At 63.1% G+C, this 27,683-nt stretch overlaps 1 protein-coding gene across 1 annotated transcript in view; it reads left to right on the forward strand.

Annotated features, from left to right (window-relative positions):
• The window catches only part of COL4A2 (collagen type IV alpha 2 chain), a 152,834-nt gene that overhangs the window by 120,187 nt on the left and 4,964 nt on the right, over positions 1–27,683 (forward strand). Inside the window, exons 21-45 of the mRNA XM_045977871.1 lie at positions 2,490–2,582; positions 3,654–3,817; positions 6,493–6,565; positions 6,656–6,762; positions 8,046–8,247; positions 8,564–8,623; positions 9,898–9,954; positions 10,404–10,511; positions 11,152–11,373; positions 15,015–15,176; positions 15,914–16,084; positions 16,822–16,965; positions 18,527–18,649; positions 18,979–19,160; positions 21,175–21,238; positions 21,408–21,482; positions 23,117–23,224; positions 23,885–23,992; positions 24,654–24,725; positions 25,045–25,170; positions 26,130–26,246; positions 26,563–26,724; positions 26,834–26,932; positions 27,274–27,420; positions 27,562–27,678. Coding sequence (XP_045833827.1) covers positions 2,490–2,582; positions 3,654–3,817; positions 6,493–6,565; positions 6,656–6,762; positions 8,046–8,247; positions 8,564–8,623; positions 9,898–9,954; positions 10,404–10,511; positions 11,152–11,373; positions 15,015–15,176; positions 15,914–16,084; positions 16,822–16,965; positions 18,527–18,649; positions 18,979–19,160; positions 21,175–21,238; positions 21,408–21,482; positions 23,117–23,224; positions 23,885–23,992; positions 24,654–24,725; positions 25,045–25,170; positions 26,130–26,246; positions 26,563–26,724; positions 26,834–26,932; positions 27,274–27,420; positions 27,562–27,678 — 3,063 coding nt within the window. The remainder of the gene's footprint in view (positions 1–2,489; positions 2,583–3,653; positions 3,818–6,492; positions 6,566–6,655; positions 6,763–8,045; positions 8,248–8,563; positions 8,624–9,897; positions 9,955–10,403; positions 10,512–11,151; positions 11,374–15,014; positions 15,177–15,913; positions 16,085–16,821; positions 16,966–18,526; positions 18,650–18,978; positions 19,161–21,174; positions 21,239–21,407; positions 21,483–23,116; positions 23,225–23,884; positions 23,993–24,653; positions 24,726–25,044; positions 25,171–26,129; positions 26,247–26,562; positions 26,725–26,833; positions 26,933–27,273; positions 27,421–27,561; positions 27,679–27,683) is intronic.

A 27,683-nucleotide genomic window follows, 5' to 3' on the forward strand; every position in this document is an offset into this window, starting at 1 on the left:
GGCTCTGTGCCGGACTTAACCCCGCATCCCCGAGACACCATGACTGAGTGCCTCCCTGTCCGCTGCACTTCTCACAACATCCAGACGGTGTGGGGGTGTAAAATAAAGCCCACAAGGTCCTCCGAGGCCTGAGCGCCCTTGACTTGGTGGCCAGGGACCCAGGTGCACGTCCCAGGGTGCCGTTCTGCTCCACAGGGGGAAGGCAGCCCACCCCTTCCTCGAGGGCCTTCCGCGACACCCCTTGGTCCTTCCCCTCCTAGCTCATGGCCATTCCTCTGGAGGGTCTTTTGTTGGCCCCCACCTTGTCCCTCCTGCACCGCTGGGGAAACGAGAGTCCCTCAAAGTTCACTCTCGTACACTTGTCTCTGTGTCCTGCACTTGGCTAGACCGTGCGGCTTCTCTGGCTGAAGCCCAGGCTTGGCCCAGCTCTCCCTGTGTCTCCGGCCCAGGTCTGCCCTGGGCCCCAGACTCGCTCAGACTGTCGGCCTGTCCCGTGGCCACCCTGCCTGTCTCACAGACGTCTCGGAGCTTCATGCGTTCAGCTGAACTCTGCATCTCCTGCCACCCAGGCCCCCGACCCGACCTGCCCTGGACAGGGCCTCGCCCCTCCCCGCAGACCCGGGAGCTCGGGCCACAACCCCGGGCGTCCCGCAGACACCTCGCTTGCCGGCAGCCGGGACGCCTCTGCCTCTTGGCTCCATCCACTGCCCTCTGCTCACCACCCGCCCTCCCCGAAGCCAGCACGGCACCTGCCGTGTACCTGCCGGGTAGACCGTGTACCATATAGCCCATTCACGATCGGCCTCTCCTCTTTCTCTCCCTGCTCGACTCTCCGCAGGGGGGAGGCTGGGGGGGCACGTAGATCTCTAACCTTCCCTCCTCAGAACTCTTGAGGGCACCTGGGTGCCTCAGCAGGTTAAACCTCCGACTCGTGATCTCAGCTTCCGGTCGTGATCTCAGGGTCGTGAGTTCAAGCCCAGCGTGGAACCTACTTTAAACAACAACTCTGCCCTTGGGATCAAATCCACACCCCTGGCATGGCCCCCTCCCCTCCCCTCCGATGCCCGGCTTCCCCCCACCTCAGGGGCTCCCGGACACACGCCTGCCGTCTCTGGCGCCAGCCCCGGTGCCCGCCCTCAGCCGCGCTCTCTTCCTCCCCGGGTCTGAGCCTCTGGTCCTAGAAAGGGCTTTCCTCGGCCCCCACTTGAAATGGGCTTTCTCTGCTGCTGTCCGAAAGCCCCGCTCCCACAGCCCGGGCCGTCCTGGAGACCCCGGCTGGTTTGTTCAGGAAAATGTGCCGCCCCTCCCCCACCCGACCTGTAAGCACCATGAGGGTCCGCAGCGTCCCCTCCAGGGTTCCACGTACGTGGCTCCGGGCGCACCGCGGGGCTAGCCCAGGGCTGGACGTGTTGGACACATCGTGTGTGAAGGACGGACACCGTCTCTGGTGTGCGGTGAGGCCAGACAGCACGGGGCAGGAGGCACCGCCACCTCACTCAGGAGCCTTCGGACTGAGCTCAAAGTCTGTGTCGCTTCTCCAAGCAGAGAGCAAGTGCCCTTAAAACCAGTGTTTGCTCCCCTCCCGGCTCCCTTGGTGGCTCTTCCTCGCCGCCCCCCGGGAACCACGGGGAGGGGATGACAGCAGGTGTTTCAGGGCGTTGGGGGTTCTGGGTCTGGCGGGGTTTGTCCGCGAGGACAGGCTCTGGGGGACATTCCCATCCTGTCCCATCAGTGCTGCTTCCCGGGGCGCAATGCCCCGTCCCCGCCACGAGGTGGCGCTGCCGTTGAGAAACCGCAGAGCGACCCGCTGGCTTGCGCTGCCTGGAGACGCGGCGGGACCTCTGGGGGGCCTGATCCCAGACACGGGGGTGAGGGTCTGCAAGGGGGCGCGGCTGCTGGAGTCAGGGTCCCAAGTCATCTGTGTTCACCACACAGACCCGCCGTGCACCAGCTCCAGGGGACCCCCGCAGGGAACCGAGGTCATTTCCATATCTTGTTTGTTTGGGATTTTGTCTCTGGGGGAGCCCCAGGTGGTGCGAGTCTCCAGGACATACATAAAACACGTGACGATGTCCCGTGTCCCTCCACCTGCAGACTTTTTGTGGACAAGAAAATCCCTTTTTTTAAATATTGTAAAAGAACGTGTTTAGTATTCGGTGTTTCAGAATTTATGGAAGGCTAAAAACAAAGTACAATTAGTAAAAAAAAATCTTAAGAAACTAAAAAAATATATTTTTTTAAAGAGAGTAAAATACGTGGCTGAAACATGAAAACATTTCCTTGGACTCCAAAAAAGGCATTTACAGCAAAGGTTTTTGTGTCTCGCCTTCAAAAGGAAGATGACAGTCATAGGCTCTTGCTTCTCCTCCCATCCCCGGGGACTGTCCTCTGTTGGGGGACCCGAGCAGTGACCCTTCCAACCCTGGGTGCAGGGAGAAGTGGGGCCTCGTGCGGCACTCATGGGCCGTCCCTCTCGGTTTTCTCCTTAGGTTTCCTTTTCGGCCTTAAAGGAACAGAAGGGAAGGTGGGCTACCCCGGGCCTTCTGGCTTCCCTGGGGCTCGTGGACAGAAAGGATGGAAAGGTAAGGAGCGCCGCATCGGGAAAGCCGGAGGAAGGTGCGGAAACCACTTCCTTGTCCCACGCTGTTACCTCGGGGCTGAGGCACACGGTGCCCAGACCTGCGGTGACCCTCCTTTCTCCCATCTCTGTCACCCCTTCGTCACTGAGCTTTTGGGGGGTGCAGAGCCCAGGAGGGACGGAAAAGAGGAGCAGTGACGTCTCGGGCTCAAGCTGATGATTCTTCTAAGTGCCCAGCTTGAAGTCAGCACAAACCCTGCAGAGGGTTCTTTAAAGTGGTCATCACAGCTTATCCTCCCCGTCTCCCTGAGTTAGGGACTAGTCACCAATGGGGACAGGACGAAGCAGGGTGTCCAGCACTCGCCCCCAGTGGGTGGGAGCGGTGCAGTCGAATAAGCAGAAGGAGGAAGTTCCTGGTAAAGAAATACGTTGCCTTTCTGGAGAACGGCCAGCCCCGGTGGCCCTGAGCAACACGCCCTGACTTTGTGGCACACGGGGGTTGTGTGGGTGTGTGGGCGCCCCACGATGGACGGGGCCAACCGCAGGAGTCAGACGCCATGGAAAGCTGTGTACCCCTCGTCCCATGAGCCACCACCGGTCACCACCAGCAGTGGTTCCCGGGGCCCCACCACGGCAAGACAGAGAAGGGAGGATGAGTGTTTCCTCCCTCCCACCCAGGGCCGTGGCCTCTGAGCCATGGCTCCAGCCAGGCACCCTCCCCAGGGCTCCCCTTTTACCCTAGACCCTGGAACCCTGTCTCCCCCCAGCCCCAGACCCAGGAGGCCCCTGCTCTGAGCCACACACACGCACACACACACACACACACACTCCTCTGTAACCAGCGTGTTGTTCAGCTAATCTCGGGGAGACAGGGCAGGACTCTGTATCCCAAGGAAGGACTCCTGCTCCTCATCTCGGAAACCGTCCCCACCAGACATGGGAGCAGACAAGGTCCCCGAGCGCCTCCTCACGGCTCCAGCCCCCGCCGCCCTGGTCCGCCCGTACCGATGGGAAGCGTGTCTAGCACACGCCCCACGAGGAAATAACGGGTCTTTCCCTCTGCCTCACGCTGCAGGTGACGCCGGGGACTGCAAGTGCGCGGAGGGCGACCAGTTCATCACGGGGCTGCCGGGGTTCCCAGGACCCAAGGGCCTTCCCGGCATCAACGGAGAGCCAGGGAGAAAAGGAAGCCAAGGAGACCCCGGCCAGCACGGCATCCCCGGGTTCCCCGGGTTCAAGGTGAGACCCCGGTTCTAGGGAAGCTGATGGGACGTCCTTGACAGCTTCTGTTTGAGGGGAACGTGGACCCAGACCAGCGAGCCTCACGTGCCCCACGCCCCATTCAGAAAGGCCACGTGCTCCAGAAGGAACTTGAGAACGTGTCCTGCTGAGAAGGGGAACGGCACGGCCACCGTGGGAAATGGTTTGAGGTTTCCCCTGAAAGTCAGAGGCAGGGTTACTGCGAGCCCCGGGAGGCCCACCCCTGGGAATCTCGGAGGGTACTAAACCCACGTCCACACAGACACCGCACACAGAGGTTCCAAGCCTGTTGCTGACAGAAACCGAAAAGTGAGACGACGGAAACGCCCATCAGCCGGCAAACAGCTGAGCAAAGGCAGCGTCCCCAGAGTGGAATGTCACTCAGCCCCGGGAAGGACAGGAGCTCGGGTACCCGCTATAGCGGGGGGAGCCCAGAAACATGCCGAGCCGGAGGAGACCATCCCAGAAGAACAGATGTCACGGGATGCCGTTCACGGGAAGAGTCCAGGACGGGCAGCTCCAGAGACAGAAGGCAGATGGAGACCTCCAGGGGCCGATGGGGGGGACGGGCAGTGAGTGTTGTGGCTGAGGGGTCTCCCTGGGGGCAGGGAGGAAATTATTCTGCAATTAGATTAGCGATGATTACACAGTCTTGTGAAAATACTGGAAAAAAATCCAGATTCTATGCTTCAAAATGGTGAATTTTGTGGAAAACAAAACAAAACACGTAGCATCTTGAATGTGAAACGTCTTACTGAACGTGCACCTTTTGAAATTTAGCACAGACGTGATCCAGCATTGTATGGCATCTCCCCTAACGGGGTAAGAAGGGAGGCCTCCAGGTTAACCGCGAGTTTCCAGGAACGCAGGGACGTCCCTGCCCGTGGGTTCCGCGTGTGTATCAGCTGAGCAGACTTCGTTCCACGCCTGTGAAAAGAGCGTCTGTGGGTCTTCCTGCCGTGACAGGTTTTAACCGAAGATTTCAAAGCCGGTTTCAGATAAAGGCAAAGAAAATATGCTTTGTTATTTATTCATTTATTTGTTTTACTTAAAAAGAGAGCTGCAAGAGATTTATAAAGTTTTCAGTTTACTTAACCAGCAATAGAGGGAAAATTGCTCCGGACCCAGGGCCAAGGGCAGTTAGAGCGATCTGGCTCCGTGGCCTGGTGCGGGGGACGGGCGGCCCCACCAGGTGCCGGGGAGGGGGTCGCTCCAACGGGTCTGCGGCTCGGGAGCTCTGCAGGGGAACGAGGTCCAAAGCACCATCTACTCCAGGCCCACACGGTCGCTCAGAACACAGACGGTTTATCCGACCGGAAACAGTAGGCGTGATGTCCTGGTTTAAAAACGATACTGTCCCCAACTCCTGGCCGTCTTCGTGCGTAGACGCGTAGGTGGTGAGAGCAGCAGACTTACGAGGGCAAAACTGGCGGGATCTTCGATTGTTTACAAAACGATCAGCTCTTTCCTAGAAGCCAAATGGACCCCATTTTGTGCACCCGGAATGTCTGGAACATTCCCCCAACTGTAGGGCGCCCTCGCCCGCGGCATTTTTGTTCGAGGACCTGTGACACTGTGTTTGCCGTCTCGCATTTCATTTTATGTTCGTGGGTCCAGTGACCCTGCGGCAGCAGGAAGGCCTGAGATGATTTTCCTGTTTTTTGACGATTGTACCGATAGAGTCAGGGAGAGCGTGTGAAGTCGGGAGTCAGTCGGTAAAGGGGCCCTTCGGTGCCCCCGTTGGCCGGGCCCCTGTGTACTGAGTGCTGGCTGCTACGCGTTCTCCCGGACATGGGAAGAATGTGGCCCTTTTCTGCCAAGAGCTAAATCGATAAATCAAGTAACTGTTGAATTTTTCAGGACATTCCATTTAATTAGACCAACACGAAGATTTCTCGTGTTCTTGCAAATAACAACCAAGGTTTGCCACAAATGAGCACATCACACATAGTGACACCCGACCTGCTCGTTTCTGCTCATCGGAAGACCTCCGCTAGATTTCACGCCCGAGACCTGAGCCTTCCTGCACTCGGCTTGTCTCTAGCGTGCGAAGCTTTCCTCCAGCCTTGACTTCGGTCAGGAAGACAAGCTCTCCACAAAGGACTCTGTTGCTGTCAGTCCTGAACGAACACAAGTTTCCTTTGTACCTGGGAGGCTTTGTACCTGCTCGATTCTCAGTGACGTCGTTCGGAATTAGCAATTGTCTGAGGCTCTTGCTTCTCAGAAGCTCATGAGCACGTGAAGCCCCGAGAGATACAGACTCTGGTTCCAAGCCGGGTCTGGCCCGAGGCCCCGTGTTTCTGACGGGCTCCCGGGGGGCCGATGCAGCTGGTCCGCAGACCACACTGGGACCGGCGAGGTTCTGGTCTTCACGACGCAGCCGCGTATGGTTACTTCCGTTACGTTTTGATTATTTGAAGTTTACAAGTCAGTCTCACTGGCTGCCTTCTGGTGCTCACAGACCGCCTGTGGTTGGTGGCCTCCAACACGGACAGCCGGGGCAGGGATAGTCTCCCGAGGCAGAAAGGTGTTTGGGGCAGCGCTGGGCTTGGTGACGGGTGAGGGCTCCCAAGTCGTGTACAGTGAAACTTGTCACCTCCCCAGGTGTCCTTAACAGAATGAGAGAGGAAGACACTGTGTGCTTGTCTCCACAGGGCGCACCTGGCCACGTGGGACCTCCCGGGCCCAAAGGGCTGAAGGGGGACTCCCGAGCAGTCACCACCAAAGGTCAGTCTCTGGGGGCAGCAGTTCCTGGACCCACAGTCCTCCTGTGGCCGCTCTCGCCCGAGTGGCCTCACCCTGCAAACCCTCTCCCAGGTGAGCGGGGACAGCCAGGGGTTCCAGGCATGCCGGGGCTGAAAGGTGACGACGGTGTCCCCGGGCGCGACGGGCTAGATGGATTCCCAGGCCTCCCAGGCCCTCCGGTGAGTCGCGTGAGTGGGGCGGAGAGTGGGGGCTGGCGCCGCCCTGGCCGAGTGGTCTCGGCCTTCACCCCGCGCTGAATCCGGGCAGCACGGCCTGGGCTGTTGGAACGACCCCAGGCCTGCTGGTGAGGAAACAGGGAGATGGGCTGGACGTCATGCCCCAAGGGCACAGGTGAAGTTTAGAGTAAGAAAGAGTCCCCGGCTGGAGCCCAGAACGGGCCTCTGGAACAGAGCCCCCAGCGGAACCCGCTGCAGGCTCTCCCCGGGCTCCGGTGGCCTTGGTGTCCCTGGGCTCGTGGACGGCGCTGTCCTCCGCCTGTGTCTTCACAACGTCTGCCCCACGTGCGTGCTGTCCCTGTGTGCGCATCCCCGTCTGTGGGACACCAGCCTCCCCTTACCCTGATGGCCCTCGTGGACCCCGTTTCCAGAGCAGCCACATTCTCAGGCCGGGGTCAGGACCCCAGCATCTCACAGGGGACGCGGGTCCCCACGCCGGCTTGTCGGCCTCACTCCCAGGCCAGGCCGCTCTGCTCCACGCGGCTCGTGCCCGCCACAGCGCCGGCCAGCTCTCAGAGCCCTCCTCCCGGCCCTTGGAAAACACCCGGATTCTCCGGAACCTCGTACTGCTGTTTTAGTGATGACCCCGAAGGCTATTTCCCCAAAGAGTTCACGAGGCACAACCATCCGAGCGTGACTTTGGTCCCAGTGGGTCCCGGTCTGCCCCCACTGACCTCAGCGCCCGTTGACTGCCCCACTGCCCCCCTCCTTCTGCACCTGCTGGGCACGTCCACGCACAGGGAGCCCCCACATCTGCGGTCCTGCCTTGTCTCCTCACTGCAGCGAGCACAATGCTCTTTCTGGTCCAAATCAAAGACTTTCTTTCCTTCAACGATGGCTCGTCCCCGTGAATAGCAGCTGCGTCCCGACACCCGATCACAGCAGCAGAACACGTGTTCCCGCTCCTGTTAACCCAAACCCGTGCCTGACTGCTCCCACAGAACCTTCTGTGCATGAAGGTCCGGGCCGAGGGGACCCCAGAGGCTTGGGGAGAGCACAGGAATCAGACTGTGTGCCTCCCGGACTGTCTCCCTCTGTGTCCCCGGGACTGACCTAAAACCTGATCCTGTGCTTGGCCAGGCCCTGACGGCAGGTGCCTGTTAACATCCGCCGTCGTCCTGCTCTGTGTCCGTCACACCCACTCGGGGGAGCGGGAAAGAGAGCTGGGGTGTGGCAGCCTTTGAGGTTTACGTGGATTTTAAGAGAGAACCCGAATTTTCACACAGGGCGATGGCATCAAAGGCCCCCCAGGGGACTCAGGTTACCCAGGAGCACCGGGTGCTAAGGGCGCTGCAGGAGACAGGGGCCCCCAAGGACTGGGCCTCCCCGGCCCCAAAGGCGAGCGTGGTTTCCCCGGAGACGCCGGATTACCCGGACCACCAGGCTTTCCCGGTCCCCCTGGCCCTCCCGGCACCCCTGGACAAATAGGTATGAAGGAGCTCCTCTTTGATCATTCTGTCACGGGACACTGGCCCCAACACCCACTGTCCTTCGGCAACATGCGACCTCCCCGTGTCACGCCGTCAGTTCTTGGCTTGTTCAAACGACCCTGACTGCGGGGCCTCCAGGCCCCCGATTCTGGTGACACTGGGACGGGCTCTCCCTCGGGTGCAGGCGCTTGGGGGCTCCATGCACACGCTCAGCAGTGGGGCGCGGCTCCCCCGCCAGCCCGGCCTCCCCCGGCGCACCCACAGGGGGTCCCTAAGTCCCAGCCGCCTCACCCCTGCATATGTCTTGTTCCCAGACTGTGACACAGGCGTGAAAAGGCCCATCGGAGGTGACGGACAGGAGACCGTGCAGCCAGGTACAGTAACGGAGACCGGGGCGCTCCGGGACACGTGGGAACGTTGGGTTTATAAGTTACGCGACCCGTCGCGATGGCTGTGGGCGCCTGCGGCGAGTGCAGAGCCGCAGGAGGAAATGCGGACCATGCCTGGCTTGGGGTGAGCGTAATAACCCGTAGTGCCCCCCGGTTCCCGCCGACGGGAAGCAGCAGCCCACCGCACGGCGAGAACTCCGCGGATGAGTGTCGTCCCGCTACCGTCCGTGCGCGGGGATTGCTTGAGGGGGGTCCGATCCCTGCCAGCAGAGAGCCGGGTCGAGCTCCGAGTACTGCTGGGAAGAACCAGGGCTGGCGGACAAGAGGGGGACACGTGACCCCGAGCCGAGGCCCAGAGGTGTCCGAAGGGACAGGAGAGACCCTGCTGGGGACAGAGCTGCCCCGCCTCGAGGGTGTACTAGGGACCCCCATGGGAAGCCACGACGAGTGCAGGGCACGAGGTGTCAGGATGTTGGAGAGGTCAGCACTGACGGTAGGGTGCTCGGAGACCGTGTGGACGCGGCAGGGCGCTTGGGGTAAGGGCACAGGGCGGGCACTGTGGAGCCTTCAGCGAGCTGGTGGGAGGCCCCCAAACGGGAGACCCTGCAGGCCGGAGCCTGTGCCGCCTCTGGCCCCCACATTCTTCATCCTGACGGCCTGGCTGGGCCACTGTGCATCCCGGGGACCCCAGGGCAGTGGAGGAGGCCAGATCCCAGGCACATAGAGCCCCACATGAAGACCTGCCAGGGTCTCCCTCAGAGGCCCAATGACAGAACACCGCCCCCGGGGTGCCCCTGCCCTCCGCCACCCCGACCGACCGCAAGTGGCTGCAGCGGGTTCCGTGTTTGGCGGTTCACGGCAGCTCAGCGCCGTGGCTGATTCTGGAGGGATCGAGAGTCACAAAGGAGAGGTCGAAGGATTCCTTTGGCGGCCGCGAGCTGTCTTGGTGCCGCTGGCGGACTGGGATGGCCGCGGAGTGCCCAGTCGGGCCCTGGCGACGGCCCTCGGGGTGCGGGTGGCATCGGCCGCACGGTGCCGGGTCGATCTGATGGGACTGACTTCACTGGCACTTACATCATCACACAAAGAAATTAGGCGATTCTTTACGCTGGAATGAGGTCAATCAAATCATTAAACGACTCTGATCGTGAAACAGTAGCTGGTTTGGTGGCGGCCGCGTCCGCCCTTGGCAACACACAGAGCTGTGAGAGTGGGCGTGAGAGGCTGCCCGGCTCAGCCCTTTGCCTCCCCCTTCCCAGGTTGCGTCGGAGGCCCCAAGGGATCACCAGGCCCGCCGGGACCCCCAGGCCCCGCAGGTAAGCCGGAGGCCTCTCCCTGCCCCTCCATGTCTTCGCTGTCCCTGTCCCTCTCGGCTCCTCTTCCTGCTGCCCTGCCCTCCTCCACGTGCGTGGACGTCACTGAGTCCCGTGACCATGATGTGCTACCGCAGACTGTGGTCACACGTGTAGGAAAGTGGCTTTTCCTTCTCACCGTGGAAGACGCGTGAAAACCGACGGCTCACTCGGCCCTGGGCTGGAAGAGAGGGTTCCCGCCGCATAGAGCTCCGCCTCTGCGGGCACCCAGGCGTCAGCGGGCATCCGTGGGCAGCGGGGATCGGTGGGGTTCGCGGTAGGCATGGCCCGCCGTCAGAGGCACCCTCCCGGCTGACATTCCCCAGCTTGTCGTTTCGGAGGGTCCCACAGACTTGCTGCCGGGGTTTGCTCTTGGGGCTCTGACGTGTGTCGTGCTTTCTTTGGGTTATAAGGGGCCAAGGGCCTCCAGGGGACACCGGGACTCTCGGGAGCAGACGGAGCACCAGGGCTCAAGGGTCTCCCCGGAGACCCAGGTCGTGAAGGATTCCCAGGACCCCCAGGTAAGGAGGGTCGGACCCACACACAGCCCCATAGGTTTGGGAGGGGACCACGTGGGACGTGGGTGCCCCAGCTCTTTCGTCTTGGGACACTTAGAAACTGACGACACGTGCTTGATGATCACTTTGTTCTTTGGCTGGGAAATTAAAATTTCTCGAGCTTTCCATCACTCCTATTCTGCTGACCCGTTCGGCTCCTGCAGGAAAAGAGACAGGTATGCAGGACCGTTTTCTCTGGTCGATGAGGAATGTTTCGAGGGCAAAGCAGTGGTGTCCTCTTCTGAGACTGTCACCGGAGGCACGAGGCCCTCGGGTCGTCGACTCCCCTCTGCTGGTCACTCGGCAGACAGCCCACGAGGACGCCCGAGCCCTGCACGGGCTGCTGGCCCGCAAGCTCTGGATTAGAGAGATTTGGGTCCAAGAAGCAGACGGTTCTAGAGGCCTTCTGCGCTGGAGTGGTGTTGGGGGCTGGGCCAGACGGCGGAGCGGGACAGGACACTGTGGGCCCCGGTGGGAGCCTGGGCGAGGCCTGGAGCTGAGACCCCCAACTGCACACTTGCTGTTTGCAGCCCCTTTCCGGTACCTCCCTTGGCCCGTCACGATGCTAACCTCCAGTTATGGGGATGACCATGTTTCCTTCCAGGGTTCGTGGGGCCCCGAGGATCCAAAGGTGCAGCGGGCCTTCCTGGTGCGGACGGTCTCCCGGGTCCCACTGGTCTGCCAGGCCCCGTCGGGCCCCCAGGGGACAGGGGCCTGCCCGGAGAAGTTCTGGGAGCCCAGCCTGGGCCCCGAGGAGATGCTGGCGTGCCTGGACAGCCTGGCCTGAGAGGCCCTCCGGGAGAGAGGGGCCCACCTGGGTTCAGGGGTAAGTCTTCACAGCAGGAGGGGCACAGGGAGCCCAATCCCATGGCCCCATGGTGTCCGAGGGGGGTTTGCTAAAGCCCACAGGCCGTATGGAGTGTATGTTGGTCTTTCTTCCCCACACTCAGTACCGTATCCCTTTAGAATGTTCTAGGACAGTAATCGTCATCGCGTTTACATTCCCCAGCCAGGATGGGCTGCTGTCTGAGACGCTGACACCTACCGACTAATGACGATCGTCCTCTGTTCCCAAGCTGGGAGTGAGCCGGGGGCGGGGGCCGGGGCTTTCTACGGAATGTGGGCTGCTGGTGTGAAGGGAGGCGGCGGTGTGCGGAGGGCGAGGCGGACAACAAGCGATGGGAGCGTGGCTTCGCGGACGGGTGGGACGCAGGCGAGGGAGACACTTCCCTGCCCGCAGCTCCATCCATGTACATGTGAGGACTAGTCGGATGCGTGCACAGGGCGTCCGATGGCTCTGTGAAGCCGGCGTGTGCAGAACTGGCCTCAGAACCCACATGCCTGTGGTCGGCGGGACACGGGAAGTCACTGAGGGGCTCGCATTGGTGTTCAGGGCCACATTCCCTGGACCACCGACCGCTGGTGTTCCTGATCAGATACGGAGATGCGGGGAGAGCTGTGACTTTACGGCTGTCTGTGCTGGCTCCCGAGCCCGGGGAGGAAGGGGGCTTCCTCTTTGGGGCAGGAAGCAGGTGTCCCATCCACCCAGGGCCATCGGGCCTCCAAACACTCAGGCGAGTGACGCCTGGTTCTCAACAGGCAAGTGAAGTCACCAGGCTCAGGAGCCCCGGTGGGTTCTCGGGCGAGGCTGTCTGTTTTCAGGCCTGAGGCTGGGACGGGGGAAGGGGGAAGGGGGACAGGGCAGGGTGGTCCCATGTTGATCACATCCCCACTGTCGGCTCAACAGGAGCCCCTCTGCGTGGGTGCCGGGCTTCACCAAGAGACACGCGGGGGAGGCCCGAAGAATGGAAGGAGGAGCCTGGGAGGGCCAGAGTGCACACACACGGGCTCACACTTGTGCACACACGTGATTGTGCACGCACACACTCCCGCATTCATGTCCACATGCTTATACACACACACGTGCCTGCTGGGGGACACAGACACCCACACGCGTGCCCACACACTCACGCTCACACACGATCACGTCCACACTCACCCTCTTACACATCAAGCAGGGACGGCCCGCGGGCTAAGTCAGGCAGAGGCGGGACCCACTGCTGGGACAGCCCCCCAGGTTTCAGAGTGGTGGGTGTCACCCGGTAAGGCTGGCCAGCTGGCGCACGGGCAGGCCGGCAACAGTGCACGGCGGCCTCCCCGGTGGCTGTTTGAAGGAGCGGCAGGCACGTGTCCCTAACAACGTCCACTGCTCTCCAGCTGCACAGACCCCCCAGGCTCATGTCAGGGGTCCTTCTGATGGATTTGGTAGATGTAACCACTTCCTGCAGACTTCACCGTGTTTGAGCACAAGGACCAAGAACCCAGCTTGATGTCCAGGCCTGTGGCGGTTTCCCACCATCCGTGTCCCCTTGGCGACCTGCATACTTACGTGGACTCTTTAGTCAAAGTTCTGACTTCAGAGCATCGAAGCTTCGAGAACCGGTGTCTGCGAGGGTCCCACCCACCCGGGCAGTGATGCCACGGACAAGGGGGCTTGCTCGGCCGCATGGGCCTGGCGCAGGGACGCCCAGGTGCAGCCTGGGTGCAGGAAGAGAGCAGGGGCCCAGGCCCACAAGCTACGGGTATTTTGCTGAAGGAAGCAGATTCTTTGGTGTTCCTTGTAGGTGTTCCTTTTTCAGCGGATGTTCTAGAAATGGAAATGGGCTTAAAATACTGGGCTCTGATGATGAGCTCTGAGGCCACGGAAGTCACCGCAGTCGGAGCAGAATCCTTCTTGCAGCCTGACCCGCCCACTCCCCGCTCCAGGGAAGGAGGCAACCAGAAACCGTGCTCGGACGTACGGACCCGACAGCCTCTGCCCCCGTGAGCCCCGTCAGCTCACCAGCCTGAAGGGCTGTTGGGGCGATGCCTTCTGCCCACTATCATGGAGGAACAGCAGGGGCCCGACTCCCCAGTCAGACTTGGCCGTCTCCAGCACGGTCTGCCGTCCAAACCCATCAGCCCCACGAGCACGGCACTCTGTTAACCCAGAGGACAAGCTGGGCCAGAACAGCGCGTTCACTTCCCGTAGCAGGACTAGAGAACGTGGGGCACGCGCCTGTGCATCTCGGAGAGCGTCTTGGCGGAATCCTGCTCCTGCTCTTTGCAGACCTTTCTGCCCCGTTCCGTCCACACATCAGACACCTGGGACACACGCCTGCACAGCGGGTTCTGGGTTGGTCCAACACTGTCTTGGTCCCTTTTGTTCATGCGCCTCCCCTCGTCCACCGACCTGTCCACCCTCCACGCGGGGCAGCCTGCATGTCTCAGGATGGTGGTGGGCTCGGTGAGCATCTGTGCCGGGAGGTCACCGGAGCATCACTGGAGATGGGCATCGCCCGTCCCGCTGGTGCCCACGGAAGGAACACGCTGAGCTTCAAAGTCCCAGGAAGAGAGAAGAGCGGCCAGGGGCTGTGTGTCTGGGGGAAATGGGAGAAAATACACACTCATGTGACCCGTGGGTGGGCAGGATGTCATAAACATAAAAGCAAGGGAAGAAGCGGCGCACGTGTGTGCGTGTGTGCACACATGTGCGCGCACACGCATAAATCTACGTGCGAATGCTCATGTTCACGTCAAAAACACAATGAAACTTTGGGCAGCAAAGTAGGGTGAGCATCACGAGAGCCGTGGAGGGGATCCGTCCGTGTGCGTGGGCAATACTGAAATCTGTAAGAAAAATATCTGAATCCCCAAAGGAAAATAGTAGCAAAGAACGAAACTTTCTACCAAAGCCAAACGTGGAAAGAAAGGACTGTCCCGCTGTCTCCCTGCGAGTCTGATCGGACGCTTCCCCGCGCCCACCCTTCCTGCCCTGCCGGGCTGCGGGCTGCGGGCTGCGGGCTGAGCCCCGGCCAGGAGAGCCTGCGGGGAACGGGGGTGCAGAGGCGGGACCGCACGGCCACTGCGAAGTGAGCGTGGCGGGGACCCACAGAGTCCGCTTCCAGGACACCTTCCGGAAGAAGTGACCTCCGGCCCCGGCACAGATCCCTGCGCCCGGCCACTCCCTCGTGGCACCATCTGTGAGAGCAGGGACAGGCGGGCGCAGAGTGTGTCCACACGACACGGTCCTCCGACGCACGCTGCCCTCTAACACGTAAAGCATATTTTAGAACGTGGCAAAATGCTCCAAATAGAACATCGAGTGAAAAAAAGCCAAAACTCGGACTCTCAGCCGGGCACCACGCTGCGGGTGTGTGTGCGCGGTGCGCTCGCGGGACGGGCCTTCGGCCGATGCCACCCATGGGGCCGGGTGACCTCGGGGTCGCTGTGAGCTGACCCCCGAGACTTGTGGGCCTCCTGTGGGTTTCTCCGGAGCCGACGAAATGCTGTCTGTAAGGAGGCGGCTGTCGTCCGCGGGGGCAGGGCCCGCCTCACGCCCCTGTGTTGGTGGGGCCGGCCCTTTGGAGAGGAGGCCACTGTCCGCGGGGGCAGGGCCGGCCTCACGCCCTTGTCTCGGTCCCGCAGGAAGCCAGGGCCTGCCGGGAATGCCAGGCCTGAAGGGGCAGCCGGGCTTCCCAGGACCGTCGGGCCAGCCAGGCCTGCCCGGGCCGGCAGGACAGCACGGCTTCCCAGGAGCTCCAGGCCAGGAGGGGCCCTTGGGGCTGCCGGGCGCCCCCGGTCACGGAGGTAAGGATCCCCCCTCCCCTGGAGGGGTTGGGCCCTCACATGACTGACAAGTGACCTAGCACCGCCCTCCCCAGGGGGTTCTCAAACTGGGCTCCACAGCACTCCTTCCAGAGCTGTAGGGATTCCGAGAGAACCCCCCGCTGAGCAGACAAAACAGTGGACTCAGGCCGGACGTCTCACGTCCCCCTGGGTGCGTCCAGTCCCGATCTCTTCTGAGACGGACGCCGGTCACCTCTGACCCGGAATGACCTCTTCCGCGTCCTGTCCTGCAGGGCACCCACACCCCAGGGCCCCGGGGCTTTAGGTTCCAACACACGACACGGGGGGGGGGGGGGACGCAGCTCAGCCCGAACAGGTTCCAAAAACACAACATGGATTTGCCACACAAGAACGCGAACCTCCATGTTCCTGCTGTACTCGGGGCTCCCGGGACGTCAGGAGGAGAAACGAAAGTTCCCTGCGGAACTTCATAATCGCTGCTGCACTTTGAGGAGGGAAAGGTTTTCTGAAAGGGACAGAATCGGGGAAGAGAAGGAGGGGCTGCCTTCAGGGGCAGACGGCACGGGCATGAAGCCATGGGCCCTTCACCCCCTGGAGCCCTCCAGAGAGGCCGAGTCCCCCACTTGGAGGCTGGGGCGCAGACGCCCCTCGAGTGCTGTCCAGGGTGACGGGCCCCGGGCGCACTGAGCTCTTTTAAGTTTGCTCATCATTTTTTACTTCCCTCCTCTGCTTTTCAGGTCTGCCGGGAGACAGAGGGGACCCAGGCGACACAGGTGTCCCTGGCCCCGTGGGCATGAAGGGTCTCTCCGGCGACAGAGGTGACCCTGGTTTGCTGGGGGAGAGAGGCCCCCCGGGAAATCCTGGATTCAAAGGAATGAGCGGAATGCCTGGTATCCCCGGGCAGAAAGGTAACAGCGGGCACACGGGCGCTCCCTGCAGTGGGCACCGGGTTACACTGGGACTCGGAGAGGCCAGCCCCGCTCACCGGCGGGCTGGGGACCCGGGAGGCGTCCTACGTGGGGGAACGGGCCAGCGCCGCTAGGCTGGGTGTGACTGGCCTGCCCCAAAATGCCGAGTCGCTCATACCGAGAGCCGGGGGGGGGGGGCCTCTCAGGACCCCGGGGTCAGATCCGGAGGCTGGTCGGTTTTACAAAACCAAAACCAAGGAAATACCTGGTCCCTGGGCTCGATTTATTTGCACACAGACTGAGGCCAGTTTTCCTAGAAGGGAGCCCTCTGGTCCTTGACTGTGGGGCCACACGGTGATCTGTGTCTCCAGGGGTCCTTTGTGGGATCCCCACACTGGTAACAGGGTTAACGTGCTGTCGTATCCTCTCCGGGTGGCCCCGGACATTGGTCACCATCTGCTTTCCTTGGGTCTTTCATAAGACTGACGCACGCTGGCCGTCCGTCTTGGCCCCAGCGGCCAGTCGGCAGGCGGGCAGCCTCTGCGCGACTCTGTGCGTCTCAGTCTGCTCGAAGGTCAGCGAGCGGGCCCCTTAGCAATGGTGTCCGGGAAATCCCTATTCCAGGGTAGGAATCTTATCCTCCGTGCGTCACTCCGCAGCAACGTCCCCGACGAGCGAGACTGAAATGCCCCGGGTGCTCATCCGTGGCTAACCCAGCTTCTCGTCCCTCTCTGCAGGCGGGAGAGGTTCGCCCGGGATGGACGGTTTCCAAGGCATGGTTGGGCTCAAAGGAAGACCCGGGCTTCCAGGAAGCAAAGGAGAGGCCGGATTTTATGGAATTCCGGGACTGAAGGGCCTGGCCGGGGAGCCGGGTGTGAAAGGTACGTCCACCTCTTGAAACGCCTTTCTGGTGGGGTCGCAACTCACTTTTGTGGAATGTAGCTCTGCTTAAAGCGAAACGTCCGGGAACCCCAAACGTAGGCACAATGAGAAAAGAAGGAAACGAACAAAAATTAGAAGACTTCATCCCAGCCTCAGCCCACCAGCAGCTCACGAGAAAAGAATCCAACCAAAGGACACTTCTTGTTTGTATTCAACAGAAGTTTTTGTGGAGGTAACATGAAATACAAGCTCACTTTCGGGTGACAACACGAGGCTCAGTGTTGTGCGTAAGTCTGGTCACCACCTGTCGCCACCCAGAGTCACCACCCAGGGTCACAGAGCTTTCTCCTGAGGAGGACGTTCCAGATCTGCCGTCGTAGCGACTCTGACACACGCCGTTCAGGGTCCTATGAGCTGTCCTCCCGTGCTGCGGCTCATGTCCCCGTGACCCCTGAGTTTACACGAAGGAAACTTTTAAGAACAAAAGCGGCAGCTACGTTAGGGACATCGTGACACATTGTAGGAAACCTCCCAGCGTGGCTATTCATGGCAAGCGGGAGGTCAGGTGAACCGGGGGGAAAGCAGAAGGTAAATCCCAAAGGAGGGGACGCCGTCTGACAAACGGGGACTCCGTGCTCCAGGCGGAAGGGCGCGGCGCCACGCCCAGGAGGTTGTGACCCGCAGACTCGAGGTTGGGTCCAACCTGGCGCGGGCCGCTCAGGACCCCAAGTGGGAGGCTCCTTGTGCAGAAAGTGTGTTGCAACAAGCCACATCTCCATGACTTTGCGTGAACGCCCTTGTTCTGCAAGCATCGCCGTGACCTCGGAAAACAGAACCACTGATAACCAGCGTGGCTGTGGGGATGCTCGTCACACGCAGCGGGCGGGCCCGGGACACGTGCAGCCGGCAGTGAAAACAGCCTGGCAGTTTGCTGGAAAGGTAAACAGAGGCACCGAGCACATTGCTGTCTGGTCAGCGCCCCGGAGAGGGAAGCCGGGTTCTGCACACGGACGTTCCCGGCAGCGTGCTTCCCAGCACCCAAAACCAGAGACAGGCTGAAGAGCCCTCGTGGGCAGCGACACGTGCCGACCAGCGAGAAGGAAAAACCAGGGCCTGAAACCTGCCGGAACGTGTGTAAAACTCGAGAGCGTTTTCCCACATCGTCTGCTTCCCTTGATGGGAAATGTCGGAACAGGCGGATCTGCGGACCGGCCGTGGATGCGTGGCCTCAGGGGGCGGGGGGTGGGCGACAGCTGGGGTGACAGCTGGTGGGCAGGGGTTCCTTCCCGGGGCGAGGAGATGTCCTGCAGCCGGGAGGTGGCAGGCGTGCGGATTCGCACGCGGCTCTCGTGTAGAAGGGGCTGCGGGGTCAGCCGGGCGGTGGCCTCGGCCTCTCTCCAACGCTCCTGCCCCCACTCAGGCCCAGTGGGGACCGGGGGCCTGTGCCGGCCGGAGCTCAGGGCACCTCGGGACTCGCTGGCCGGGACAGCCGTGGCTCCTCCCGTGCCCCTTGGCCTGACTCAGAGGCGGAGAGAGACACTGCGTTCTGCTCCCCTGCAGGCAGCCGCGGAGACCCCGGACCCCCAGGGCCGCCTCCCATCATCCAGCCGGGAATGAAGGACATCAAAGGGGAGAAAGGCGATGAGGGGCCCATGGGGCTGAAAGGGTACCTGGGCCTGAAAGGTGAGCCTGGCCTGGCCCGCCCCCCCCAGCCCGGCCCCGCCCCGCCCTCCCAGCCCCTCCCAGCCCGGCCCCTCCCGCCCCCCAGCCCCACAGCGGCAACTCTGCCCCAGACGCCCTCTGCCTGAGAGGGGCTGCCATGGTCTAGCGCCTCTGACCCTGACACCTGGGCCAGGCGGCCTGCGGGTCCTCTGCGGCCTGAGGAGCCTCACGGTACCGGGGTCAGACGTGCGGCCGTCATGACCACAAATCCCAGCCTTGGGGAGGGCGGCTGCATCCTTCTGGGGTGTCCATACCGCCACAGGGACGACTCGCTCGGGGCTCTCCCGCAGGTGTTCCCGGAATGCCAGGCGTCCCCGGGCTGTCGGGAGTCCCCGGGTTGCCAGGGAAGCCAGGCCACATCAAAGGAGTCAAAGGAGACATTGGCATCCCCGGAGTGCCCGGTTCACCAGGATTCCCTGGCGTGCCTGGTCCCCCCGGCATCATAGGTTTTCCCGGGTTCACAGGAAGTCGGGTAAGTGCACGTCTCCCCGCGATCCCTCCTCTCCCCTCCGCTCCCGAGCGGGCTGTGGTCTCGCGTCTGCTGCGGTCCGAGCCGTGTGTGGCTGGCTTCAGAGTTGGGGTCCCCTGGTCACTGGGAGGAGACACAGCGCTCACACCACCGCCGGCGGTGATCAGCGTGCCACCCACCGCATGGCCGGCCCTTCCGTGGGCTGCCGTCGGAGGGAGCCAGGCGTCCGCGCTTTACGCCGGGGGCTCGGAAAGATCACTACACTTGCCATTTAGCCCTCCAAACCCTAAACTCAAGCGTGCGTGACGTCGGGACCGAGGACCCATCCCTGAGTCACAGCACGGAGAGTGTCCCGGCTGCCTTTCACGCATTGCTTCCCTCCGTGTCCGGGCTCTGGCTCCCGGGTGCCGTGTTGCCACGGTGACAGGGACGCCTCTGAGCCCAGGCAGGGCTCGGGTCTCTCCGCACCTGCCTCCTCTTGTGTCAGGCGTGGCGGGCGGCCACTGGCAGTTCCACGGGGCCCCAGGCGCGGCGTGTGTTCCGTGGCGGGCGCTCCGTGGCGGGCGGCTGTCCAGCGACTAGTGCGGGAGCCTCTTCTGTTCCACTGTTGCGTGAAGCCAGCTCACGCGCACGGGGCTCACGCGCACCGGGCTCAGCACGTGGACCCCTCACACCGGGCCGAGCAGAAGGTCTCACCACCCGGCAGTGACCCTTCAGCAGCAGCCCACATAGCCCCTGGCCGGCCCCTCGACAAACATGACGCGTCTGTGTCCCTCAGCGGCCTCCCTGCCGTTCCCGCCAGGCTCTGTGGCTCACGGGACCTTGTGAGCGGCCAGCGGGCCCCTTAGAATAAAAAGGATGGACACGTTCCCTGCAGTGTCCCAGCCTGGGACAGCCCCGGTGCCCCCCACGCGAGGACGAGCACAAGACGCGGCCCAGGTCGATGGGGAGCCGGCGCACACGGGCGAGAGAATTCCCCAGAAACGCAGCCACACAGGAGACGCGCGCAGACGTTGTGCTGAGTGAGCTAAAGCAGAACGTCCACGCGGTGCGGACCCGTGCAGGTGGCCGGTCAGGAGCCCGCACGACTGTGACAGGGCAGTCAGACAGTGGCTGTCCCAGGCAGGGTTGGGGACGAGGAAGGGTGCGAGGGAAGCTTCTGGAGTGTGAAAACATCCCGTGTCTTCGTCTGGGAGGCACACGAGGGACGTTCGTGGAGCCGTGGCAATGAGCGCGCCACCCGGCAGGAGAGGACGCCGCGAGAACAGAGCGCGGGGCGTCGTCTGAACAGGGACACGGCCTTGGGCACTGCCTCCCCGCTGTTCCTGGAGCAGAGCCGGGGTCCTGGGTCAGAGACTCATGTCAGCCGCGCCGGGAGAGGTCACCGTGTGGCTCCTGCCCGCTCTGCAGTGTAGACCGGCACGCCGCCCTCCATCGGAGTGGGGGACAACCGTGCTTTCCGGGGTCTTGTGGTCGTTATCCACGGATCCAACCTCATCTCGGGGAGTCTCGGCGTCCGCAGACAGAGAAGACGGCCGGGCGACATCAGGGCACCCTGGGGAGCCCGGTGGCCCCCATGCCATCGCCGTCCTGCCGATTCCTAGCGCGGTGATCTCCGCAGAGCAGTCAGCCTCTGCGCTCCGCGTGCTCGTCTGTCAAAGGGGACACCTAGGACCTACTCCACAGGGTTGTCCCGAAGTTTAAATGAAGCTCCCGGGACGGGACCCCACACAGTCGCGCGTGCACAGCCGCACGGGGCGGGATGCAGGCAGCCGTGCGTGTCTTCACCACCGTCGTGACCCCTGTCACTTCCCTGAGCCCCCGTCGTCTCCGTTCCTAGCGTCCGTAAGCCCGCTCGGTCCCCTAGAATCCGCTGTTACGCGGGAAAACTCGAGGGCTTTGCTGCAGGTCGATCAGATTACAAACCTGTGTGGGTTTTAGCCAGGCGGCTGGACAGGGTAACAGGCTAACCTCGTGAACGCCTTCTGAGGGGTTTCCGCGTCTGACCTCGTTCTAGGGCAACAAGGGAGCTCCGGGGAGAGCGGGCCTGTCCGGCGAGGTCGGCCCCACCGGTGACTTCGGTGAGTATGCTGGGACGCCACCGCGGGCCGGTGTGGCGGTCAGACCCCGAGATGCCTGAGGGATTTCGAAGCTAATTATGCCTACGAGGACCGTAACAGGACAAAGTTGCAGAACGAACCGCCTGCGGGCGGGAAGGCCGTCATCAGCCGTCTCTCCCACCCGCCGCAGGTGACATCGGAGACACTGTCAATCTGCCGGGAAGGCCTGGGCTGAAGGGGGAGCAGGGCGTGGCCGGAGCCCCAGGTATGTGAGTCCTTCCCGCCCCTTCGTCTAGCGACAGCCCGAGCCCCGCAGCAGCTCCCTCGGGCGCTGGGTCACTACCGGTGTGGCTGAGCCACGTTCCTGGGAATGGTTCGACATCTTCCCGCCCACGTGCGAGCGAGACGTTGGAGTTATTTATTAAACGAAACCTAAGACCAAGTCAGGAAAGCTCTGTCTGTCCCTGGGGACATCAGAGGACAGGAAGCCGATGGCACAGTGGCCAGCGTGTCCTGTAAATGGGGACGGGTTTAGCAGAGGGCAGTGGGCATCGGGCCGCTCCCTGGAGCGAGCCGCACGCCCAGGCCCGGGCCTCGTGGGACAACGCGGCGCTGCCTCCTCCCGTCAGAGCCTCCCGCAAGTCCACGGCTGACAGTCCTGCTTGTACACATCTGGGACAGGTTTTATCTCGGGGGACCCCTCCCTGCCTCAGTCCTAGGGGCGGCCCCAGAGGGGGGAGAGTGTCCGTTAGCTTGGCCAATAGGGAGGCTGCTGAGCCCGTCCTTCGTCTAGAAGCCAGAGTGGACAGGGATTCCGCCTAGCGTGGAGTCAGAAAGGGGCCCTCGTCGACTGGCTGCGCGGGGCTCGCTGCCGATCTAGAATCTGGTCTCCGGGCGGCTTCCCTCCCAGCCCCACGGGTACCCTGGACTCGCTGAATTGCCCCTTCTCAAGAATTTCTCACAGTTTGGTCTAGAAGAGCAGAAGCGTGAGGCCATCTTTGCTCTGTAGCCGCGGACAAGGACCCCGTCTCCCATCTGTTCAACTGGAAACATGTCAGGGACGAGAAGCGGCTCCCCACTGGGAAGCAGGGCTGTCCCCCTCGAACGCTTCGGTGTCACTTACCCACCGGCCCTGGAAACAGAGCCTCCCTCTGTGCACACGGCCAGGGGACGGGGTCTCAGGACTCCAGGGTCCCGGGCACACAGGGGCCGTGATGTCAGGCACCCTCGGGCTGTGTCACTGTCCCTCAGATGGGAGGGGGTGCCCAAGAGGTCAGCCACAAGGCCGACCCGTACAGCCGAGAGGGCGCCCCAGGGAGCCCCAATCACGTCCGCTCCCACCCAGGAGTGGCCTCGGGGCACGGGGGCTCAGGCCTGTCCTCGGGGGCACGACACGGGCGGTGGTGAAGGAAGGCGCACCCGGCCGAGGGAGGTTTGGCGCAGATCGCTACGACACCCAGTCATCAGCAGAAGTAAGCAGAGCTGCTCCGTGGTGGTTCTTCAAGACCCCGAAAACACGTGGGCCTCTCCCGCGGGCTTGGATGGCTCACGGCAGGGCAGCGGGCTTCCTCCAGAGCCGGCCATGAAGAGGGGACGACGGGAAAGCTGTGATGCGTTTTCTGGCCACGGCTTGAAGCGACACACGAACATTTCCGCGGGGTCCTGGGGGTCGCCTGGCCAGCCCCACCCGGCACACGGGCATGGGTTCCAGGACGCGGGGCCACAGGCAGAGACGGGATTGGGGAGGGAAGGATCAGGCTCTGATATGCAGCCCGTTCACAGCAGAAGCACCAACATGGAAAGACAGCGTCCCTTTTGGGGTGTCCCCCGAGCCCTGCGAGGGCTGGGCCCCGGGGACGTGGCGCCTACCCTGCTCCAAGCGGGACTCTGTGCTTCCAGGTCTAAAGGGCTTCTTCGGGGAGAAAGGAACAGTGGGTGAAGTCGGCTTCCCCGGGATAACAGGCGTGCCTGGCGTGCAAGGCCCTCCCGGAGCCAAAGGGCAAACAGGTATGACCTCCTGCCGTCCCACAGCCTCCCGCGGGCACCCTCCCCCGCGTGGCTGAGCCTCCACCCTCCAGGCCCCCCGCTGAGGCGGCCAGGGTGTCTGTGTCCTTGTCTGCTGCGACGGCACCCTGGCCCAGGAGGCTGCCCGTGACCTAGCTCTGCCTTACAACCAAACTCGGGGAGGACCAAGCCACAGGCCATGGGGGGACGCGCAGGGAGTGGACGCACGTGCTCCTATGGCCCAGCGTCCCCGTGAACGCAGACCGAGTCCTGGTTCCGGGACCCCTTCCGTGCGCTGCGTACGCGGAAACGGTTTGCAGACCCCAAGTGAAGGCAGACGTGAACGGGGACTAGTTTCGGGCTTTTTTCTTGATGCTGCTGCTTTTGCTTCGTGTCGCCTTGCTTTGTGTGGGACCCGGGAACCCTGACGCCCATCCTCCGGAGTCTCCGGGTCCTCTGTGCACCCCTGCTTGGATGACGGGACGAGAATGGGGGAATGCAAGCTGCTCTCTCTTTGGCAAGGCTGCCCCACCCCCAATGAACCTGAACGTGGGGTGATGCCCGGCTGGAAGGAAGGCCGTCCTCTCCCACGATGCCCTCCTCCTCTAGTGAGGACCTGAATTGGGGCTCCAGTCCCACTTAAGGACACGTGTGTCCCCCCAGGCTTCCCAGGACTGACAGGCCTGCAGGGGCCCCAGGGAGAGCCAGGGCGGACAGGACGGCCCGGCGACAAAGGAGACTTCGGCTGGCCCGGGATTCCAGGCTCCCCAGGTAAGAAAGAGCATTTCTCCCTTCACAGACTCGACACGCGGGGTCGCTCTGAGCCAGCCTGGCGGGCTGGAGAGAGGCCCTGTTGTCGGGGCGGACCCCCCTGGTGGGCACCCGGGCAATGCTGACGTGGCCAGAAGCCAGCGTCCCTGCTGTTCTGTCCAGGGCCGGCCGGAGCTCGGGGGTCACCTGGCCCAGCCCGGGACAGGCCCTCAAGGGCTGTGTTGCTCAGAATGAAAGGGGCCCACACCCCCCACACCCACTGTCCACATCACAGGCGGCGGCGTCCCCTGCCTCCCGTGTCTACTCTAGGACTGCGTGTCCTCGGGAATCCAGAGGGAACGGAATCTGGCCAGATGGCTGGTTCTTACAAACCAAACCCACAGAGTGACTCGGGGGCATGGGGGAGCCAGGACACACCACTTCCAGTCCCCTCAAGGCTGTGAGGAAGCTGCAGAGGAATTCCAGGAAAACAGGCTCAGTGGAAGCGTCTCCTGGGTGACACGCACGTGACTAACTTACAAGTCGTCCCGTGCGGAACGTGCCAGGCTTCTGAGTGAACCGGACGGGTGACCGGGAACTAGCAAACAGAACCAGATCTGAGTCAGGTTAAGGTCGCCTTGCTCTCTGGTGCACGCGGTAACCGTGAATGAAACCCGCACAGGTTTTCCCGGCATCCAAGGCGTCAGCGGCTTGCACGGCCTGCCAGGCACCAAAGGCTTTCCGGGATCCCCAGGTACCTGACGCTGCCCCCGCCGTGCGGCCACACCCAGCCGTGGGGGAGGGGGCGCTGAGGGGCATCCCAGCCTCAGGGACTCAGGGATCAGGGCAGCTCCCCGGGGGGCCGCATGGATGGGGGCCCCGGTGGTTCCGCAGACGGAGAAGGGGTTCGGCCACCATCACGTCTGGGGCACGGAGGCTGCCGGCCAGCTGAAATCTCCACGGTGAACTCCGGCTCTGCTCCCGAGTCTCACGGCACAGCGACTGTCCCGCTTCTGCGGATCAGCCTGGCACAGGCGAGGAATCTCACGTCACTGCTGCTCTCCCCGCCCCAGGTGCGGACATCCACGGCGACCCCGGCTTCCCTGGTCCTGCTGGGGACAGGGGTGACCCAGGAGAGCCCAACACCCGCCCAGGCCCTTTCGGAGCCCCAGGACAGAAAGGGGAGCGAGGAGACCCAGGTGAGGCCGAGCACCGCGCAGAAGCACCACCTGTACAACCAGACCCGGGAGGGTGTCTGTGCGTCTGAGAGATGAGGCACCGAGCAGGCGCGGGCCCTGCCGGTTGCTCTGCAGAAGCTCTTGGCCGGCCCCCGCCATCATACTCTGTTATAGCCCATCGGGGTAGTTACTGGGGCGAGGACCTCGGGTCGGTCCAGCGGCCCGCGTCTCGGCGGGGGCGAGGACCTAGGGCAGAAATCGCCTTACACGCATTTATATGTCGGGGAAACGCCTACCCCAGAGCTCAGTGTCCGACAGCTGTCTGTCTGTCTGTCTGGGAGGACGACTGTGACCCCGTAACTCTTCCTGACCTCCACTGAGCTGTGTGCCCCAGGGCGTCCCTGGCTTCCCCCGACTCATCCCACAGCTCACTGTCCGTGCAGCGTCTGTTTTCTGGAATCCTTGTCGCCCCTGCCAGGGAGCCTCTACACTCCATCCGAGGGTCCTGGGACAGCCCGTCCGCTGCGAGGCCGCTACCCTGCACGAAGTCACCGCAGCCCCATGGCCCGGTGGTGTCTGCACCGATGGGTGGTGCTGCCCGCTGGGCCGCAGGCTCTGGCCATGACCGGGGAGGGGCCTCTCCGCTAAGCCACCCAGTTGACACTGAGCTGAAACAGGGCTGGGACCCGAGCTAGCACAGGGTGGCCGCAGCGGGGACCGTGTGCATCCGTGTGGCCCAGAGGCCTCGTGCGGCCAGGACGGCACCTCTGGTGCCAACACCGGGGCTGGCAAGCAGCAGAGCGACGCCCTCGGGGCCACACGCCGGCCCAGGCGCGGCACCTTGGTGCACGGGGCCCTCCCCGGACTCGGCCTCGGGCGCCTCCCGCCACAGCCTCTCCGTGGTGGCCCCGCTCCAGGGCAGGAAGTGGCGGGGAGGGGATGCTGCTCCTCAAACACGTTTCTCCCGTCTCCCTCCCAAGGGGAACGAGGCCCCATCGGGAGCCCCGGACTTCAGGGCTTCCCAGGCATCACCCCACCTTCCAACGTGTCTGGCTTACCTGGTGACAAAGGGGCGCCGGGCATATTTGGCCTGGAAGGTAAGCGGGACTCCCGTCTCTCCGGGGAGAAGCTGGCGGGGACCGGCTTTGGGGACGCAACAGACTTCGTCTCCTCCTTGAGGACGTCACGCAAAGTGAAATACGGCGCACGGGAGGGCACGGGCGCTGCGAGGCCACTGGCTCACGGCCCGAGAGTGCTCGGACCCACAGCCGGAAGGGAGGAGGCGGCGGTGACTCGCTGACTCCCGGGAATGGGGCACCTCCTGCGACGTGTCCTGGCGCCCCGTGGCCGAGCCTGTGTCCGAGCCCGCGCCTCCCTCCCGCATAACCTCTTTCTCGTGCTGCACGTCCACAGGTTACCGAGGGCCCCCCGGGCCGCCTGGGCCTGCTGCCCTTCCTGGGAGCAAAGGAGACGAGGGGAACCCCGGAGCTCCGGGGAACCCCGGGACCAAAGGATGGGGCGGCGACCCTGGGCCCCAGGGCCGGCCCGGCGTGTTCGGTCTCCCGGGAGAGAAAGGTAACAGTGTCCCCAAGGGCTCCTCATCTCAGGGAGGCGGCGGCACAGGTCAGAGGCGGCTGGAGCCCCTCCACACGGGCGAGTGCTCCATGTCCTGCTTGTCTTGTAGGGCCCAGAGGGGACCCGGGATTCATGGGGAACACAGGAGCCACCGGGAGTGTGGGCGAACGAGGCCCTAAGGGACCCAAGGGAGACCGAGGCCTCCCAGGTAAGTGGCCGTCCGCACCCCTGCAGAACCCCGTCTCGGGTCGGCTGCCACGGGGAGCGGGCGTCGGGACTGTCCCTGCCCCCCAGGCTTGGGGACTCCTCTGAGGGCCCCCTCTGTCATGGGGACCTGCCGTCGCCTCCGCGGGGACGTGGTGAATGACAGGAATTGCCAGAAGAGCTGAGTGCCTCTGAGACGGGTTATAATCCCTTTCGTCTCTGAGCACGGCGTGCTTCCGGAAAGCTCCGCCGGGGGATTCAGCGGATAAAACAACGGCCTACAGACGAGAGCAAGAAAGCCACAGGGTTCTTCTGTGCCAACTGGGCGTTCTTCTCCCTTTCCAGGTGCCCCCGGTTCCGTGGGAGCCCCTGGGATTGCAGGAATTCCCCAGAGGATTGCCATCCAGCCGGGGCCGGTGGGTCCACAGGGAAGGAGAGGCCCCCCAGGGGCACAGGGCGAGATGGGGCCCCAGGGCCCCCCAGGAGAACCAGGTGGGAGCCCCTGCTGCAAAGCCTTCGTGTTTGCTTTGTCCTCACTGTGGTTTTCTGGCTGGAAAGGCTTCGTTCAGCCGCAGGGTTGCTGAGCCGCATCCGCGTCCCACACTGGTGACCCCTGGTTCTGGGTCTCTACAGGTTTCCGCGGGGCTCCCGGAAAGGCAGGGCCCCAGGGGAGAGGCGGTGTGTCTGCTGTCCCCGGATTCCGAGGAGACCAGGGGCCCATGGGACAGCAGGGGCCGGTGGGCCAGGAAGGTGAG

The sequence above is a fragment of the Meles meles genome, chromosome 14 (assembly GCF_922984935.1).
Source record: "Meles meles chromosome 14, mMelMel3.1 paternal haplotype, whole genome shotgun sequence".
Taxonomy (NCBI): domain Eukaryota; kingdom Metazoa; phylum Chordata; class Mammalia; order Carnivora; family Mustelidae; genus Meles; species Meles meles.